Below are 17,094 nucleotides of genomic sequence, written 5' to 3' on the forward strand. Positions count from 1 at the left end.
TATATTCGATTTGATGAGTAATTAACAAAGATAAATGAATGAATGAGGTGATAAAAAAATGTATGAAGGCTAGTGTTTCCCGCGTAAAACGGGGACGACGATTTTTAATGGAGATACGCCAGTACGTACGACGATTGCTACAATATCAAAATGGCCGCATTTTAGCCTACAGTGATACGACTCTCTTTGCTGTTTGCCAATAGGCCAAAGCGGAATTCGTTAAGAATAAATAACGTGCGTGTTAATCAGTGGTATAGTTTATCGTCAGTGGTGGATTATCAAATTGATCGATTCGTTGATAGGAGCATCAGCGATAAACTTCGGTGAGTAATCCAAAATGAAGTACGATAATAATGGCCATAACGGTTTGTGTCCTCCTCCCTTTGATTTGCAATCACATTCTGTCAATTTGCCGGCCCAAACCATTGTCTATTGACTAATTTATTTACAGATCATTATCAGTACTATGTCATTGATATCTCAGATCATCGTGTCAATGAATATTGCTGGTTTGAAATTCTGACTGTTGAAAATAAATTCCGCATTTTTTACGGTTGATGGGACTTTCAGATCTTCAGTGGGGTTTTACGATGTTGGAAAAATAATTTTCAATGTTTAATTGCAGGTATTGAGACATTTGAATGATGTTACGGCATCAGCATCACTCGATGCAAAATCAGTTGAGGGATCAGAACAGGTTTGGAATTAGAGACTTGATGATTTTGTTTAGAATTCAGCGGTGGACGGGAAGGGGAGGGTTGGAAGGAATTTAAATTTAATCTGAGGTCCTATTTTGTTATTAGAAGATTAAAATATCAGTGGATTTGCGGCATTCGGGAGCTGTCAAAGGAGAGCAAGATCAGTCAAATCGGAATTCGAAATTAATTGTTATCGTAAGATTTAATCAAACTCTTCACCACTCACAATCAGTCATCAGGATTGATAATTAATTACTAATTAAGGACTAATTTTGTACGCAAATGGGACTCATATTCTCCCGGGACTCCACCGCTGAATTATTTCGTGTATCTCAAATGATAGTACAATAATCCATCCAAATGGAATAATGTTGATCAGGATGGCTGGAGGTACGCGTCAGATGTCGCAGGCGAATATGATGCCACCGCATCAACCACCCCCTCACATGCATCTGCATAGGGGTGTTCACGCGCCCCATCATCAGCAGATGATTTCAATTGCTGGCCAGCCCATGCATCACATGCAGCATACCGGCCCGAGGCAGCCACTTCTGATTGGTACAAACGCACAGAATCCCAATGGTAAGTCCTATTTCAATCCTCATTATCATTAATCTCAAACAGCCGCATGGCGATGTAATTACGTTATTATAATTTTTTTCCTTCTAATCAATAATACACAAGTTACTAGTGTACAGCAAGAAATAATTCTCAATATGAGAATATTGTTCTTAATCAGAGCACGAGTGTGTTTAACTAATTGTCAATTTAGTGACCTCGAAAACTTTTGGGACTGTTAGAAGTTGGTACATTCTCCTTCATAAAAATGGCCCAATAAACATCTAAAAAATTAATTCCATTGCGTATAAAATTTCCCGTTAGTATCTCGATAACTACTGACCCATAATCATCTACCGGCCTCTCAATATAGCATGAAATATGATTCTCTTTACAACAATATTCTCAAATTGAGTCTTCTTTCGCCTGTGTAATTGGCCAGTCATGTGGATATTGCATCGTGTTCGCACATTTTTCTACCCTGAAGAGAGAAGATTTTTTTCCAATCATCATGCATCGATTCCCGAGGAAGCCTAGGAAAGTAACGAATTCATTCACTAGAACTTTTTTATCTGAATTTGTTGAGGGGGGAGGACAAGAAATATTCGGTGGTTGTAATGATAATTCATCTAACTTGATCAAAAAATTCTTTCAATCGATTCAAACACAGTGACAATACGCGGTGATTAATGATCTCCATTATTTACAATCTCGATTATGCTTTAATTTTGTTAGGATTTTGGCGCGTTTTAACCTTCTCCCTCTTACTGGCTCTTACAAGTGGTGGTGTGGATGCAAAGTTACATCGATCAATGTTAGAGTTAACCCTCGATAATTTGGATCAGTTGTTCGGACCAACGGGGTGCATTGAAGGTCGGTTCCGTTTATTAATTTATCATTTAAAAAAACAGCCTCAACTCTTCAATTTATTCTCCTTCAGTCAATGAAAATAAAAAAATATATAAATTGAATAATTTAGTCAGAAGAAACAATTTAAAGCTTTTATCGTCTCTTCTCCTTATCTCTCTTCCAATACGCATTATTTTTTTAAATTTATTTTACCGCGATAACTTCAGAAGGATGGAAATCCGAAAGTACGAGGGAGGGAGGGTGGGCCTTGTCGATGCATCAACAAACAATCAACTCGTCGCCTTTTTCATTTCCACTTATTAATGCAATTATTGGTTCACTCTGTCATGGAAATCACTCGAATTACAATAGCAATCCTGTTTATTCATTGAACATGCCTATACGTTTAAATTGCTTGTATGTTTTCACTGGAATTACGGTCATCCTGAGTATTACCATTGTTTTGCTTTGTAGTTGATGGATGTGATGCTTCAACAATGAATTTTGATAAATAATATACGTTTCAGAAAGTGTGATTGAATAATTCAATTGAAATTTAATTTCATTGATGTGTTACGACGAATGAATCCTTGTGATGTTTTGTCAATTGTGTGTTTATCTCCGGAGCAATTGGAGCTTGAGAATAACATTCCGACAGATCTGCTTCTTCACAGGCTCTTATTGCCGAGATAATTCTATTATTGATGAAATAAATCGCAAGTAGAGATGCCGATTCATTAGAAATACGTTATGGATAGCTTATAAATTCTTCTGCATATCTTACGCTACAATATTATCGGAGGGAATGTGAATGGATTTTTCGTTGGAAACCCATATTTAATTGGCCTGTGTTGCAATGGCCTGTAATTAGTATTACAATTATCTTACAAATACATGTGGTATAGACTCTCTGACTCCTCTGTTGCATTTCACATACAAAAACATTTCCTGATTTTTCCTCTCAAAATTTACTTTTAAGTGTATCCCGCAATTAGAAGAATACTCCCAACAAAATGTATCTTCATGCTCTAAAGAAATCCAATCGATGAATTCCTCCACAATCTCTCACCCCTAAGTCGCCACCGCAATTAACCCCAAGTTGTAAATTACCTAGGCACCATGTTAAGCATCGACGGGAATAGACAGACCGATGGTGGTGTAGTACTGCAAGGTCAAACAGTTGTGCAGTATACCCATCAAGGATCCCACCAACAGCCCCCTCAGGATCAGCCCCAACAAAGTCAGCATCTTCCCCAATCCTCCAACCCCGACTCAAAATCCCCAAACCAGGAAAGCCCTCATTCTCGGGATCACAGTCCGTCCAATAAAAATCACGTCAATGCAACCGACACCTTGGCAAACATGAAAGAGAAGACACCAATGTGCTTGGTAAATGAATTAGCTCGTTTCAACAAAATTCAACATCAGTACAGGCTCACAAATGAACAGGGTCCAGCCCACAAAAAGCGTTTCACCGTGACATTGAAATTGGGTGAGGAGGAGTACGTGGCGGATGGCCCCAGTATAAAAAAGGCTCAGCACAGTGCCGCAAGGGAGGCATTGACAAAAACCTGGTACAGACAGCCACCGATGAAACCACGAGGCATGAGAATTCACCAGGGCAAGAGTCCCACAGGTACCGGAAATTTTACAGGGCATTTACCCCCAACAGTTGAATTAAATGCATTAGCAATGAAGAGGGGAGAGGCCACTATTTACACATTTAAGCACGCGCCACCAGCAAACCCTCAACCATTTGTGAGCCACCACTACGGAAACATTCCTCCTAATCACCTGCGAATTTTTAATCCATCCTATCCACAAATGAACCGCCCATACCACCCTAAATCCGAGTGTCTTTTCTCGGTGACATTGAAAGTTGGGGAGAGAGAATTCTGTGGAAAAGGGTTGACTGCCCAGGCAGCTAGACACGATAGTGCCAGTAGAGCACTCGAGCAACTTCGACAGCTGCCACTTCCTGAGGAAGTCTCCACAACTGTCACAGAGAATGGAACGACAACAGGGGTTGAGGACCCCAATGCTGAGCTCAAGAGTCCTGTTTCATTGGTACATGAGACGGCTTTGAAGAGGGGGCTTTCGGTGGGTTTTGAGGTGGTTTCGGAAAGTGGTAAACCCCACATTAGGACATTTACGACAAAATGTATTGTTGGGGAGAAAGTGACTCTGGGGGAGGGATCATCGAAGAAGGTTTCGAAGAAACGCGCAGCTGAATTGATGCTCGACGAACTTAAGAGACTTCCTCCCATACCTGGCAGTGTTCACAGTAGAGCAATCAGGTTGAAGAAAAAACCACCGGCCACTAAGAAGAAGTCACGTAATTTGATTAAGGATTATCAAGAGCCCAGATCTGAGACGGAAACATCGGATGATGTTAATCCGATATCACGTTTAGTACAAATACAACAGGCTAAGAGGGAGCGAGAACCAGTTTACACGTTGATTGAAGAGAAGGGTGTACCGAGGAAACGAGAATTTCTCATGGAGGTCTCGATAGGGCAGCATTCAGCGCAGGGGATTGGACCGAATAAAAAATTAGGGAAACGTGCCGCTGCTGAAGCACTTTTAGCACAGTTGGGCTACAGTAAACCACAGGCCCAACCAACTAAACCGTCGATTAAGACCGCGGACAGTGACAATTCTACTTCTGAGAGTAAACCGAGAAAAGTTACATTCTTGGACGACGATCCTAAATCGCAGGCGCAGGAGGAGCCGCAGAGTCATGGGGGTAAGGATAATATGATAATTTGAATTCATCATTAATTTCCAATCATCTTGCCGAGTGTCAATTCTTGAGAATAAAAACATGTGCCATTGAAAGTCCATTTTTACATCCACCAATCGTCTCATCCGCCCTTTAATTGCCATTAGGTTCACTTGGGCGTCAGTTAGTGCCAGGTCTCCTACTAGTAGATGGCGGACAAGACTCTAAATTAAATTCCGGTCCTAGTGTTCAAGCAGTGGCGGAGGAACTCCGAGAACAACAGCAAAGCAGTCCCTCTGGTACTTCTCCAAAGGAGCAATTGAAATACCTGGCACAGTTACTCAACTTCGAGGTTGAATTCAGTGATTTTCCAAAGGTAAAAATCTCCATAATTTCATGCAATGTTTCATACATTCGGAGCAATCGTTTTATAGATGCAATTTGAAGGTACAATCAAACTAAATAGAATGACTTAAACTAATAGAATTTTCAGGGGGTGTACAAGGAGTATCTCTCGTTGGTCTCCCTCAGCACTGATCCACCTCAAGTCTGTCACGGTCATGGACCAACGACTAGTGCCAGTCGTGACCAGGCTGCGTTAACAGCCCTCTGTACTCTCAGCAAGCTCGGTCTCGATAGTGTCACCAATAGCCAGAATAAGAAGGACAAAACGACGACTAATGATAACATCAGTCATATTAATAATCAGGCGAAGAATAATATTCTTAATCAAGCGATCGAGAAGTAACGAAGCAAAATGGCTTCCTCAATGCGCAAATCCCTTGTGCACTTAATGGTATAAAACAATTCTATAGGTATTTCCTTTCACATTTCTTTTTTTTTTATGGAGAGTGCGACAAAATGGTGGACTTCACGCGAGTTAAAAAATCTTGATTAGTCGTGAATACCATTGCTTCTTTTATTTTTATTTTTATGATTGAGTGAGGTCGTATGAATGAAAGAAAAATTAGTTGTTCGTGCTATGTTATTGGAAAGTTTTCGAAATAATAATATTTTTCGAAAGAAATTTTCTTTCAACAACAGATTTTTTGAGGAGCAATAGGGGCACATAATGTAAAATTCTGTAAGAAACACGTACGATAGAGATTTTCTCACTTGTGCGATTGAAAAACACCGGTGACTTCTATCTTACAACTCTCGCACTCGTCAGAAGATCGTTTTTTTATTGGTTCGGAATTTTGAAAAATTCGTGGCTATTGCGGATGTCATTTGGAAAAGTGGTACAGAGTATGTTAGTCTTCATTTTGCCAGTCAGAATGAATTTACCATTAAACGAGGTGCTCATTTTGACACATTCTCCTCTTAATGAATTTAAAAACCATCATTGCTACAATAAAACTAAGCAGATAGCGGTGTAATGGTCGCTTGGAATTGTGGATGCGCCTTTTTTATTTGTTAATTTTACTCGCAGTATTATTGCCCTTGCGGAGAAGCATTTTTTACTATACTTCTTTTGATTAAACACGTTGAGGTTTATCACTGATTGTTTTCAAGGAATTAATTCTTCTACTCCACTTTCGTTAATTGCAAATTGTTGGACAGTTTTGTTATCAAATGACTTCCGCCTAGGGTGACACGTCAACGCGTTTGTCTGTTCTCTCTGATGATGGAAAATATGACAAAAGAATAAAAAAAAATTATTAATTAGGTGATTCCACGCTCTTCATTTATCAAGCACGATCAATGAAGAAGGTTGATTAGAGGTATGAGGATAATTGGAAGATTGCGAAAAAATCTGAGACAAGATTGCGGTCATTCTCTAGATCCTTCATTGCCTCAAATTAAATTGGTAAACGGAAACTGATATGTTCTCTCTATTTTTCATTTTATTTTTCCGTCTTTTTTGATTAAGTTTAGTCTATTATTTCTTGTTTTTTTTGGCAATTATTGATAAAATGAATGTGAGCCTCGGAATAGATATTTTCGAGTACTCCTCAACGTCAAATAACTTTGTTTCCAGGATTGATCTAATAAGTCCTGAATTCTCTTTTTTTTCAGCTTTCATTCTTGGAGTTGGTAGGGAGTTATTTTTGTTCAACTCCAAAATCATTGTCTCATGAATTGATACCATTAAATGTTTTATGAAATGGAGAATACAAAATAATAATTAGAGGTAATAATCTACGATTCACCTTGTCCGTTGCTTTATGATTTACCAGCAAAATTGAACCTGAATTTTGCCCTATAACAATTGTAAAACAACGCCCTGAACCGTAGTCTATCACCGCAAATTGAAAAAAATGAATGAATAAACTTTACATAGATAAATGGGGAATTTATTGTAACGATTTATGATAAATGATAATGTTATAAAACACTTTTTTGGATGACCTCGGATGCCTCTGTGTCGAGGTAAGGAAATGAGGGACAGTAAAATGATTATCGTTAGTATATCTCATGGAAATATGCGACGATATTATTTGTCTGTTGATGTAATCTTTTTTAATTATTCAGTTTATTGTTTTTTATAATGCTTCTCCCTTATTTCCTAACTGCAGCAGAGGAAGAGGGGACGAGTGTTTGTTGAAAATTACCCGGTGTTATCCAAATCAGTCTTATTATCATTCGTATAAGCCTAATAAATTAAATGGAAAATAAAATGAAAAGGAAGAAAAATAAAAGTTCAGCGCAAATGGTAGACTTTTGCCGAGAAATACATATGCGTTAATTTATTTCCCTTCAACTAGGCTATTTGGAGATTGTCAAGACATTCCACTGTTTTGACCTGTATTTGTAGTACTCCTTTGTTGCATTCCCGATGAATGAATTCGCGGCATGGAGATTTGACATTTGGAAAGATCTAATTATTTTGTCCAATTCTAAAGAATAGGGTTACAAGGGTGTTATTGTTGTCGTTAAATAATTTTTGATGGTATTATCCTTTCCATGATATTTTAAAAATTCCAGTTTCCGTGCTGAAAATATGAAATTATGACGCAAGTAGATGGAAGTGATAATTTTAAGTTTTAGTACCAGTTAATTAGCAAAGCCAATCATAGAAGTATTTCTTGAAACAACAGATGAAAGAGAGGTTCATTTTATTTATTCTTCTCCATATTTTTCTATTAAATTTGCGAAGCCAACACGTTAGTGATAATGAAAGAAACAAAAATATCAGCAAATTATCAGCGACACTCTCAAAAGACATTCTTTCATCGATCCTTTGGTCTTAGTGTAATCTCATTCATCACTATCACTTGAAAATGTTTCTTTATTGATTAATTATTAATTTGGTATAGCCTAGGGATACCTTTATTATTGCGTTAATAATTATTCTGTTCTCATCAAGTTTATCTCTTTTTTTTTGCTATTAAAACGTAAGTGAACGTACTTCATGGGAAGTATTAAAAAATTCTCTGTCTCGTTTTTAATCTTAAATAATTCACAAGTTCATTTCTCTCTTCTATTACATTAATATAGTTGGAGAGTTACGTCCTGTTACGAGTGGAGTTATTCCTGGTGGTTTAAGGCATGACTTTTTCTATCGTAACGGTCGCAATGTACGTGTTGAAGGCCTCGACCGCACAAACATTCCAAATCCCTCATTCATTAATTACTCATTTCAATGTGGATTAGATGAATACTTTCTATCTAGATCTTTAGCCTTTTCACAGTAGTTAAAAGATTTTCCCCTCCAAGTTTGGAGGTGAAAAAGTGCACAATGGAACACTGGGGCGAGATATCGAGGCTGATGGCGACGAGAAACTGTGAGTGAGAAAATAATACACAATATTTCGTAAAAATTAAGTGAATTTACACCCGATAAATTAATTCCATGACTCTTAATTTGGAAACTTTTCGAAAAGCACAAGACATTCTTATTGATACGATGTTATTTATGAACTCCTTATTCCATCGCACTCCCCCTCAAAAGAATTTTACATAATTTTGTTCTTCTGCCTTTGAAACTGTTAATTTAGTTTTTATTCTCTCGTTAAGTTTGAAAATACGATTTTGGACCACCTTTGCCACAATGAAAGGTGTCGATGGAGTTATTATATATCTATATATATTTCAACTGTGTCTGTTGTACATGAGTGTATATGTGTAGTGTGTGCCAGATTGATAATTAATATTTCCTCATGATTTAATCTTTCCTCTACCCTTAACTTGACGCTTTTTTTCCTTTCATTCCTTATAAAATCCACTCAGGGTTAGAGACATGGGCACCAATGAGTGAAAAATCAAACAATATTTGTCATTCATTTAAATCATTTGGTAACTAGATGTTGTCTCATGCCACTGCAATAAGGAAGATGCGAAGAATTACGGCTGTTGTTAGGCTAAAAGGTACTACCCTCTGGTGGCTGGGACAGCTTCATGTTGTCTTTGAGTGTCATTAAACGACGTAACTCTTGGAGAACTGTCTTGATTGTGTACTCGCGTTGCCATTTTGCCAGTACTGGTACACTGCGATTGTCCACCTGAATGTATTGAGACAATGAATCATTGAAAATCTTCGGATATCAGGGAATTTGCTATTAACAAAAGGTCATTTTGCTCCACCTCCAACTCTATCGAATAAATAGCTGTAAAGAGAATAAAATAATTTACTACCGCTCCAGTGGTAATGTTGATGCAATTCATGTTAATCCTGCTCAGAAATCTGACGTTTGGAGCATCATCAGGATATCGCTGGCCGCAGTCTATCTTTAAACTATACATTCTATTTTCGTACGGCGTCTGAAAGGTAAAATCTCCATTATATTCATGTCTCAAAGACCTGCCAATAAATCGAGAAATGATGGTCCTCACCCTGGGCGGTCCAATAATCATCCCAGTCCAGTGAGTGAGAGTCATATCATCGTCGTTCTCCAGTCCCCAACTGATAGTTCCATCCCCTACACCTTTCTGTCCTTGTTCTAGCTCCTCCAATAGACGAAAGTTCCGGGGAACCACTGAAACAAAGAAATGTCAATGGATTAATCAATTATGCCACGAGTTGGTACAGAGAGTTGTTGTCCACATATTCCGTAATAACACACTGATAAAATTTTGATCTGGTCCTCCGCAGAAATAAAGCTACCATCGTTGGCTAAATTTTATTCTCCTGCTCCTGAACCCCTTTGTAGAATTTTTCTAAGCTTTCACAGATCAAAGAAAAACAAGTAGCGGTGCACCCTATTCGACAGAAGCCATATTGTCGTTCTTATCATTGTTTTTTATTGTTTTTAAATGCATGACCATTCTTAAAGTGTACATAAACATCCGGGTGTGTTGGACTGTACACGATATTGGTAATTAGGGATCATAAATTGATTCTCTATACCCTGACGCGTCTTACTGTAGCTATTTTTCTGTAATTACCAGAAATATTGATTTGGGTTTTTTCGCAAATGCATAAGCACTCTTGAACCACTGCCCACTGGTTTTTGATTCTAATTATTTCTATCACCGATGCTTTTATAGGTTAGGACTCTTACCAAGATGCAGAGTCTCTCAGAAGCCCCCAACCCATGGCCTTCTCCAAAGAAAAAAAAATAAATTCCCCCCTGAACCCGTAAATAACCTTGAAAAAATAGAAAACACTCCATAAAACAAATCATCAGTCTCGTGTGTATGACATTGGCTCGGGATCAGCGACCAAACTGTCAAACTTATTATTGAGCTCAACCCCTCAACAATTAAATTAACGTAATTGCCCCCCAACGTTACAGAAGTATTGTCTTATGCGAAAAAGCCCTACCAGCGGAAAAAAATCACTCCACAACATTGAATGGTCCTTTTTATGATTTTAACTTACCAACACCGGCCGTAGGCACCGCCATGATTACGAATATCTGTTAGGGCACGTTATTATTTCACCAAAACAGCCGGATATCCTGCCGGTTTATGGATCAACTTAAGAGATTAAGGGTTTATCCTATAATGAACTAGTAACACAGTAGTTTACGCAATTTTATGTATTAATTGTCTACAGTGAATAATTGTGGGCGATTGTGTGTCGTTAATTCGACCAAGTTTTTTTTTACCAAAAATTACCTATAACCAACCTCTCTGAGGTTGGCCCTCTTCTCTATGTGTGAATCGACTGGGAATGTGAGAATTATTGTAGACGGGTGAGACAACGGAATTTTTGACAAAATGGAGGGCCTAGAAGGGATTAAAAAAGGAGAGGTGTTCGGCCGGTGGTGCACCGAGGTCGCTACGTACGTATACCCTGCATCCATGTATGTGGATTCAAACATAGAAATATATAGAAATGATTAGAACTGATCAATTTTAATGATTTCCAGTAATTAAACAAATTATTGTGTAAGTACTGCCTGCATTATTGACGGTGGGATTTAAGAACTCTGAGGCATGAGCCATTACAAATAGATGGCGACGCTCCATACTTTTTAGCACTTGTCCCGTTGTTTCCTCTCCAGTACTTTTTTTATTTCTGCCGCTGCAAAAAAGGCGAACGGAGACATGCGCATATTCATGTCAAGTGTAGTGTTAAGGGAATAATATTTTGGCTTTCGGGGGCCTAAAATTACATAAAAAATGGTAAGAATTTTTTTGCGGTATTTTTTTTCAAGTCATCGCTATGATTTATTGAGACGTTGCGGTTGTGCATAGAGACATGTGTTGGTTCGTCAATTTTGGAAGATTTTGAAGTGATTTTTTGGTGGCAAAGAATTAACCTAGACGTCATACTAATCGCAAATAGTTCACTTTGCTTCGGTGTAATTGGAGTTGGTGGACTGGAAAGTAACTGAAAGAAAAGAGCAATCACCGATTAATGTTAAAATTCATGATATTTAGTTTTTCCCTCCGAACCTGCTCTTTCCTAAATTCATTGTAGTAGAGCTTGTCATCGAATGACTCAGAATGTTCATTCTTGTAACATTGGTTTCTTGCCTTGTTTTTTTTTTCAGTTAAGTGGTGCAGTTTGTGCGACAGCTTTGTTTAATGTTATGTTATTGTGATTTTTTTTCTTGCAGCATAAGCTGAAATTCTCACAAAAGGACAAAGTTAAAAAATTTATAACTTTCACTCAGACTGGCGAACAGACCGCTATTTACTGTTTGGCACAGAACGATTGGAAATTGGATCTGGCGAGTGATAATTATTTTCAAAATCCTGATGCTTATTACAAGGAATCCAAAAGCATTTTCAGTGTAGATAAGAAAAGATTAGAGGCGCTATTCGCCAGATACCAAGGTAAGGGGGCCAACAATTAAAACTCCAATATTATGATAATGTACTGCAATGTAGCAATTGAATTTTAATGGATTTTTGGAAGCACATAGTCAAGGAATATTGAATTGAATTTCGTATGATATTTTTTAGATGCAAGCGAGCCGGACAAAATCACTGCTGATGGGATTATGAAGTTTCTGGATGACCTTGGTCTCAGTCCTGAGAGTAAAGTGGTATTGATTATCGCCTGGAAATTCAGAGCTGAAACACAATGTGAATTCACAAAAGATGAGTTTATGAATGGAATGACAGAGTTGGGGTAAGATTTTTAACGCTTTTAACTTTTAACCCATGAGAGAGAGGAATGTTGCTTTAAAGAATATTTACAAATTCTTTCATGTAGAGTTGACAGCACCGATAAACTCAAAGCAAGACTCAACAGTCTAGAGAATGAGCTTCGAGACCCCCAAAAATTTAAAGATTTTTATCACTTTACATTCAATTATGCCAAGAATCCAGGGCAAAAGGGCCTTGATCTTGACATGGCCATTGCGTACTGGAACATCGTCCTGGAGGAAAAATTCAAGTTTCTGCAGCTATGGTGCCAGTTCCTCCAGGTAACTATTCAGTCAAGTTGAAGATTACATTGATATAGTACATTCAATTAAATTCAGTTCAAGTGTGCTAATAAAAATGTTAACTAAATAATTTCAATTTATTCTTAGGAACATCACAAAAGATCGATTCCCAAAGACACTTGGAATCTTCTCCTTGATTTTGCATTGATGATAAATCCAGATATGACTAATTATGATGAGGAAGGTGCTTGGCCGGTGCTAATTGATGATTTTGTAGAATGGGCGCAGCCTAGGGTTAGTCAATCTCGCTAACATCCCATCGTTCTAATGAGAAAAATGAAATATCATTAATTTATTTCGTTGAGCATTTTTTTTCATACAATAGTACGTAACCTGATGCTTGGCTTGCATTTGATAAATTTTCCAAAATTGTTTCGACTAGATATTATTTATAGCAGCCTTTCGTTTTTCCCAGTAAAATCACCGGAATAATTCACAGAATTGTCGTTAAATTCCCTAAAAAGTTCTTAAAACCCATTCTGTTACCACTCCATGATAAATTCGACAGAAAATTCAACAGTCTTGAAATTCTAGAAATGAACAAACAACACTCACAGAATTTGTAATTCGTACGCCGGCCACTGCTCAACTTATCCGAGAGAAAATGCATTTAGAATTATGAAAAAAAGTAATCAGTCACTGCATTGATGTTAAATAATTCAATTCCAACTCTCTTTCGGCTTGGGGAATATATATTTTTACGAAAACACAAAAAAGAATTTGTTCATACGATTGTTGTAGATATTAAATACCTTAAAGAAATCTAGAGAGGAAAATGTTGGAAGGGACACAAAGATAGGAAAAATTGAATATATCGTTATGTAAGTTATGATGGCTCCTCACCATGCTACACTTGTAAAATATAAAAGAAATTTTTTGTTTATCAGCTATCGAGTGAAGAGAACCATCTTTATAAAGACATCATGTCCACGTGATTCCAGTTGGCTTCATCGTTGATTTTATTTTCCTTTTTTTTTTAATTTTTTAATTTTTAAATCTATTTTATTTTCATTGGATTCGAAAATTTCAGTGCATGTGGGATCGTCTGTGTCCACCATTTGTTACGAAAAACTTTTTTCCTACTTTTTTTCTCACCATCATTTTGTTTTTTAAGTTTTCTACCGTGAGATACTTAAATGCTGAGTAAAATATTAACAGCGTGCTGTACTAGTATGAATGAAGTGATATGCAAAAAGGACTGGGAATGATAAATCCCATTCCTTTAATAATAATTTTGTTAATTGTTCTAACATCCCAGGAATGAAATCTGTTGCGAAGTTGATGACATTAATTGAATCGGAAGTTTCATTATCTAGGGATATTGTAAGAGCTGGTGAATTCAGAGCAAGTCAGATCTTTCTTTATTATTATCAATATTATGTAGAATACAGAACCCATGATAAAGTCTCCTCGCGTGAAAGAATTCGAATGATTCAAGAATTAACAAATATGTTCAATAATCATGAATTTATTCGCATGAAGTAATAATTAGTTGGTCGTTTCGGAAATTAGACATTTTGCAAATCAATGACAATGCAACTTTTCCAGAGTCAATGAAGATTCCTTAAAGACATATCTCTCAATAATTTCCTCAATATCCTCTTTAGTTATTTACGTATTGGCTACATAATACGCAATCAGATTTTTTAGGCGCTTATCTTCTGCTCTTTATCTATTCGAATTACAGGGGATAAATCAATATAAAATTGATGCTCTAGGAACTAACTGTTTCCCTAGACTTCAGCACCATGCAACAGGTATTATTAATGAATATTTGAACGAAAAAATTGTAGACGTTCAATATTGTTCATAATTTAATTCTTAAACTGTTGGATTGAAAATCAATGGATTAACTTATCTCGAAATGTCGTCCAACTAAATATTTTCGATGGAATTTATATTTTTTGATGACGGAATATTAACAAATTGTAATACTCATTGAAAATCTACACGCTCTGCTGTAAACAAAAATTAGAACAATTCTAGGTACCAGAAACATTGAACATATATGAGAACATCAAAATAATCTCTAGAGATTTTGTAAATAATGTAAATAAATGTCAGTATATCTGATTACGAAATAGCTTTAATTTTTTGTGGTTCCAATAAAACAAAATAATGACATGGGCTGTTGAGTTTAATTTTTGCTTTCATTATCCCTATCATCGATTAGGATTTATTCAATCATTGTTGCATCCACATTTACACGGGCATTCTTCATTTTTGCAGCAATCATCGTGGACGTAATAGAGGAAGGCTAATTCATACTGATTTGTTGCGTAGACGTTGAAACAAGTGTGAAGAACGTCCTCGATGTACCAGTCACACAACGCATATAACCGTTCAAATTTTGCCTAGAGAAATTGGAAGACAGATTTTTTGTGCCATTTGATTTCGTAATTGGTGAGTAAACTGGGAGTGTCGGACTTTTTTATACGAAATAAAATTTACTTGGGCAACTACTAAGCCTCTGTGCGAATTCCTATTTGTACTGTGTCCATGGGAATCGAAAAGTGTTATTGTATTCGTCTTGCGCTGAAATAGCATTAGTATTGTTCGGCCGCATGTGATCAGAAGCATAATAAGGGTGTCACCTCGAGGGTTCTTGTACCAATCCACTAGGAATCTCTGAATGTTCTGACAGAGACTTGTCTCAATGCTCTCCCTAAAGACCTGGAATTTCTGGGGCCGAAAAACAATATAAGGTGTGATTTCAATCTATGACTGGATTTCTAGTTTGATTACACTTGATAAAACGTTACAAAATGTCAATTACCCATTCTACTAGACTTTTTAATCGTTTTCCCCCAAATCTGAGAGCCTCATCTGTGTTCAAATAAGGATGGGGTACTAATCCTTGCCTAAGGATCCGTGCATGAGTGTCATTTCCTTCTACAATCGATGCTGCAATCAATGCTGTTAACTCAGGAAAGATCTCCACATTCTCAAGGTGAAGTTTTGACTCGCAAACGCGTTGGGCCACCAGGAGGCATATCAATGTGCAAGCCTCACTGACTATTTTGGAGGAAAAGAGAATATATTTTGTAGGTTTATTCTAGTAAGGGTTTTTTATTGAGGGATTATGGGGTTATGTGGACACATGGTGTGGAAATCATATGTCCCTATTATCCCACCCTCTTTGACCAGTATTTATAATCTTATTTTTTACGTCAATAAATGGAAAAAAGAATTGCCTTGTTGACCAGGTGGATAACGACTTTGTGAGAAGTCCGGATGGTACCAGTATACTTGAACATGCCTGCTCACAGTGTAATCTCTACAATAGGATGGAAACCCACGGGTGAAGAAAGGAGGCCGCGTCATTGCACTTTACACTTGGAATTTTAAAAAATTTCGTAGAATTTATTTCGTCATTTGGTGTCAGAACATGTTTCAATTCATAATTTTTGAATTTTTCAGTTTCCGTTAAAGCATCTCGAGGGACCTAAATTTTTGGTAATTTGAAGTTGATTACTTATTGGTCAAAACAAAATCTAAAGCATATTTTTGATCTTGTAATACGCCACAAAAATGATCAAGCCCCATTGTTTTTTATTCCAATATTGCTTTTATTTTTTTTAAATCTTCCAGGTTGTTTCGTTCGGCTAGTTACATACTTTTTTTCATAATTTTTTCAGATATGTGATCACGGCACTTGAACTCAGCAGTAATCCCCTGATTTGTCAACATGGCGGCCGTCAAATTTCGTCCACATTTGAAGGAACTCCGAATTCTTTTATGTCAAACGTCGAAGTCTAGTCAAGGAGTGAGGTAAAAGCACCCAATCAATTCCCTCAGTCCAGAATTATACCAAAACCATAAGAATTCCGCCAAACTTCTACGAAAACATCATGCTGACAACCTTAGAGGTTAAATCCTTTAACGTTTGATCCAAGAAAATTGATAAAATTCTGTCTTCCAGAGATTTTATCGCGTCTCAGTATGTTCCCCTGAAGGTTGCGAACCCACAGTTCCCAGTTTTGATAAGGGAATGTTCGAATATCGAGCCCAGGCTATTCGCCCGATATGGTAAGTAGTTACATCACAGTTTACATTATATACAAATCAAAGACAGTGATGCACAGTTTACCCACTAAAATCACAAAAAGAAAGTGCTAATTCTTTATCGGATATATTCCAGAAAAGTGTCTCATTAGACCCGGAGATCATCAGAAAAAAAATTATGAATATGAATTCGTCATCTTAGTAATTTCTAGTTGAAAAACTCTAATGCAGTTACAGTTTGTTTACTTTTAAACTTCACATCTATTTCCTAGAGATAATGTAAATTTTTGCTTTCAGAATTTGGCAAAGAGGCATCGGCGTCCCTCGCTAATCTAAAATCCGAAGAAATTCTCAAAAAAGTTGAGCAATTCGCCTCCACGAATCCTTGAAACTCTGGGCCCTAGCCTAATTCTCCCATGTATCATAATTAACGTTAGTACACAATATAATAAAATAGAATATTACGTCTCGTAAG

At 37.0% G+C, this 17,094-nt stretch overlaps 5 protein-coding genes across 13 annotated transcripts; 3 read left to right on the forward strand and 2 right to left on the reverse strand.

The window, feature by feature from the left end:
• Nucleotides 1-128: 128 nt before the first annotated feature.
• On the forward strand, nt 129-7,504 carry LOC135163706 (double-stranded RNA-binding protein Staufen homolog 2). Of its 5 annotated transcripts, XM_064123411.1 has the most exons (8): nt 129-323; nt 626-697; nt 1,078-1,280; nt 1,992-2,129; nt 3,220-4,851; nt 4,995-5,203; nt 5,312-5,623; nt 6,847-7,504. In XM_064123411.1, exons 2-7 carry the CDS (start codon nt 642-644, stop codon nt 5,573-5,575), a joined length of 2,502 nt encoding a protein of 833 aa, XP_063979481.1. In that variant the 5' UTR covers nt 129-323; nt 626-641; the 3' UTR covers nt 5,576-5,623; nt 6,847-7,504. The 5 variants fall into 5 exon arrangements, with proteins under 5 accessions (XP_063979481.1, XP_063979480.1, XP_063979482.1 ...); XM_064123410.1 differs by having other exon boundaries at nt 130-323; nt 5,312-7,504; XM_064123412.1 differs by having other exon boundaries at nt 130-323; nt 5,321-7,504.
• Nucleotides 7,505-7,869: 365 nt separating this feature from the next.
• LOC135163738 (ubiquitin-conjugating enzyme E2 variant 2) lies at nt 7,870-10,887 on the reverse strand. 3 transcript variants are annotated; one of them, XM_064123476.1, is made up of 4 exons: nt 10,592-10,887; nt 9,604-9,746; nt 9,403-9,531; nt 7,870-9,272 (listed from the first exon to the last, which is right to left on the reverse strand). In XM_064123476.1, the coding sequence occupies exons 1-4, from the start codon at nt 10,614-10,616 to the stop codon at nt 9,132-9,134; spliced, it is 438 nt and encodes a 145-aa protein (XP_063979546.1). In that variant the 5' UTR covers nt 10,617-10,887; the 3' UTR covers nt 7,870-9,131. The 3 variants fall into 3 exon arrangements, with proteins under 3 accessions (XP_063979546.1, XP_063979547.1, XP_063979548.1); XM_064123477.1 differs by having other exon boundaries at nt 9,406-9,531; nt 10,592-10,881; XM_064123478.1 differs by lacking the exon at nt 10,592-10,887 and adding an exon at nt 9,834-9,977.
• Nucleotides 10,888-11,191: 304 nt separating this feature from the next.
• On the forward strand, nt 11,192-16,051 carry LOC135163731 (DCN1-like protein 1). Of its 2 annotated transcripts, XR_010299181.1 has the most exons (7): nt 11,192-11,340; nt 11,778-11,997; nt 12,127-12,295; nt 12,380-12,593; nt 12,702-12,848; nt 14,844-15,017; nt 16,035-16,051. XR_010299181.1 is itself a non-coding variant. In XM_064123463.1 (6 exons), exons 1-6 carry the CDS (start codon nt 11,338-11,340, stop codon nt 13,547-13,549), a joined length of 801 nt encoding a protein of 266 aa, XP_063979533.1. In that variant the 5' UTR covers nt 11,192-11,337; the 3' UTR covers nt 13,550-14,741. The 2 variants fall into 2 exon arrangements, 1 of the variants encoding a protein (XP_063979533.1); XM_064123463.1 differs by lacking the exons at nt 14,844-15,017; nt 16,035-16,051 and adding an exon at nt 13,502-14,741.
• LOC135163732 (uncharacterized) lies at nt 14,509-16,541 on the reverse strand. Of its 2 annotated transcripts, none has more exons than XM_064123467.1 (5): nt 16,232-16,541; nt 15,809-15,949; nt 15,391-15,629; nt 15,066-15,296; nt 14,509-14,968 (listed from the first exon to the last, which is right to left on the reverse strand). In XM_064123467.1, the coding sequence occupies exons 2-5, from the start codon at nt 15,936-15,938 to the stop codon at nt 14,795-14,797; spliced, it is 774 nt and encodes a 257-aa protein (XP_063979537.1). In that variant the 5' UTR covers nt 15,939-15,949; nt 16,232-16,541; the 3' UTR covers nt 14,509-14,794. The 2 variants fall into 2 exon arrangements, with proteins under 2 accessions (XP_063979537.1, XP_063979534.1); XM_064123464.1 differs by having other exon boundaries at nt 15,809-16,059.
• On the forward strand, nt 16,035-17,093 carry LOC135163739 (NADH dehydrogenase [ubiquinone] 1 alpha subcomplex subunit 2). Its single transcript, XM_064123479.1, has 4 exons — nt 16,035-16,070; nt 16,253-16,385; nt 16,537-16,643; nt 16,917-17,093. The coding sequence occupies exons 2-4, from the start codon at nt 16,303-16,305 to the stop codon at nt 17,006-17,008; spliced, it is 282 nt and encodes a 93-aa protein (XP_063979549.1). The 5' UTR covers nt 16,035-16,070; nt 16,253-16,302; the 3' UTR covers nt 17,009-17,093.
• The last annotated feature ends 1 nt before the right edge of the window (nt 17,094 follows it).

This window comes from Diachasmimorpha longicaudata, chromosome 6 (genome assembly GCF_034640455.1).
Source record: "Diachasmimorpha longicaudata isolate KC_UGA_2023 chromosome 6, iyDiaLong2, whole genome shotgun sequence".
NCBI classification, from domain to species: domain Eukaryota; kingdom Metazoa; phylum Arthropoda; class Insecta; order Hymenoptera; family Braconidae; genus Diachasmimorpha; species Diachasmimorpha longicaudata.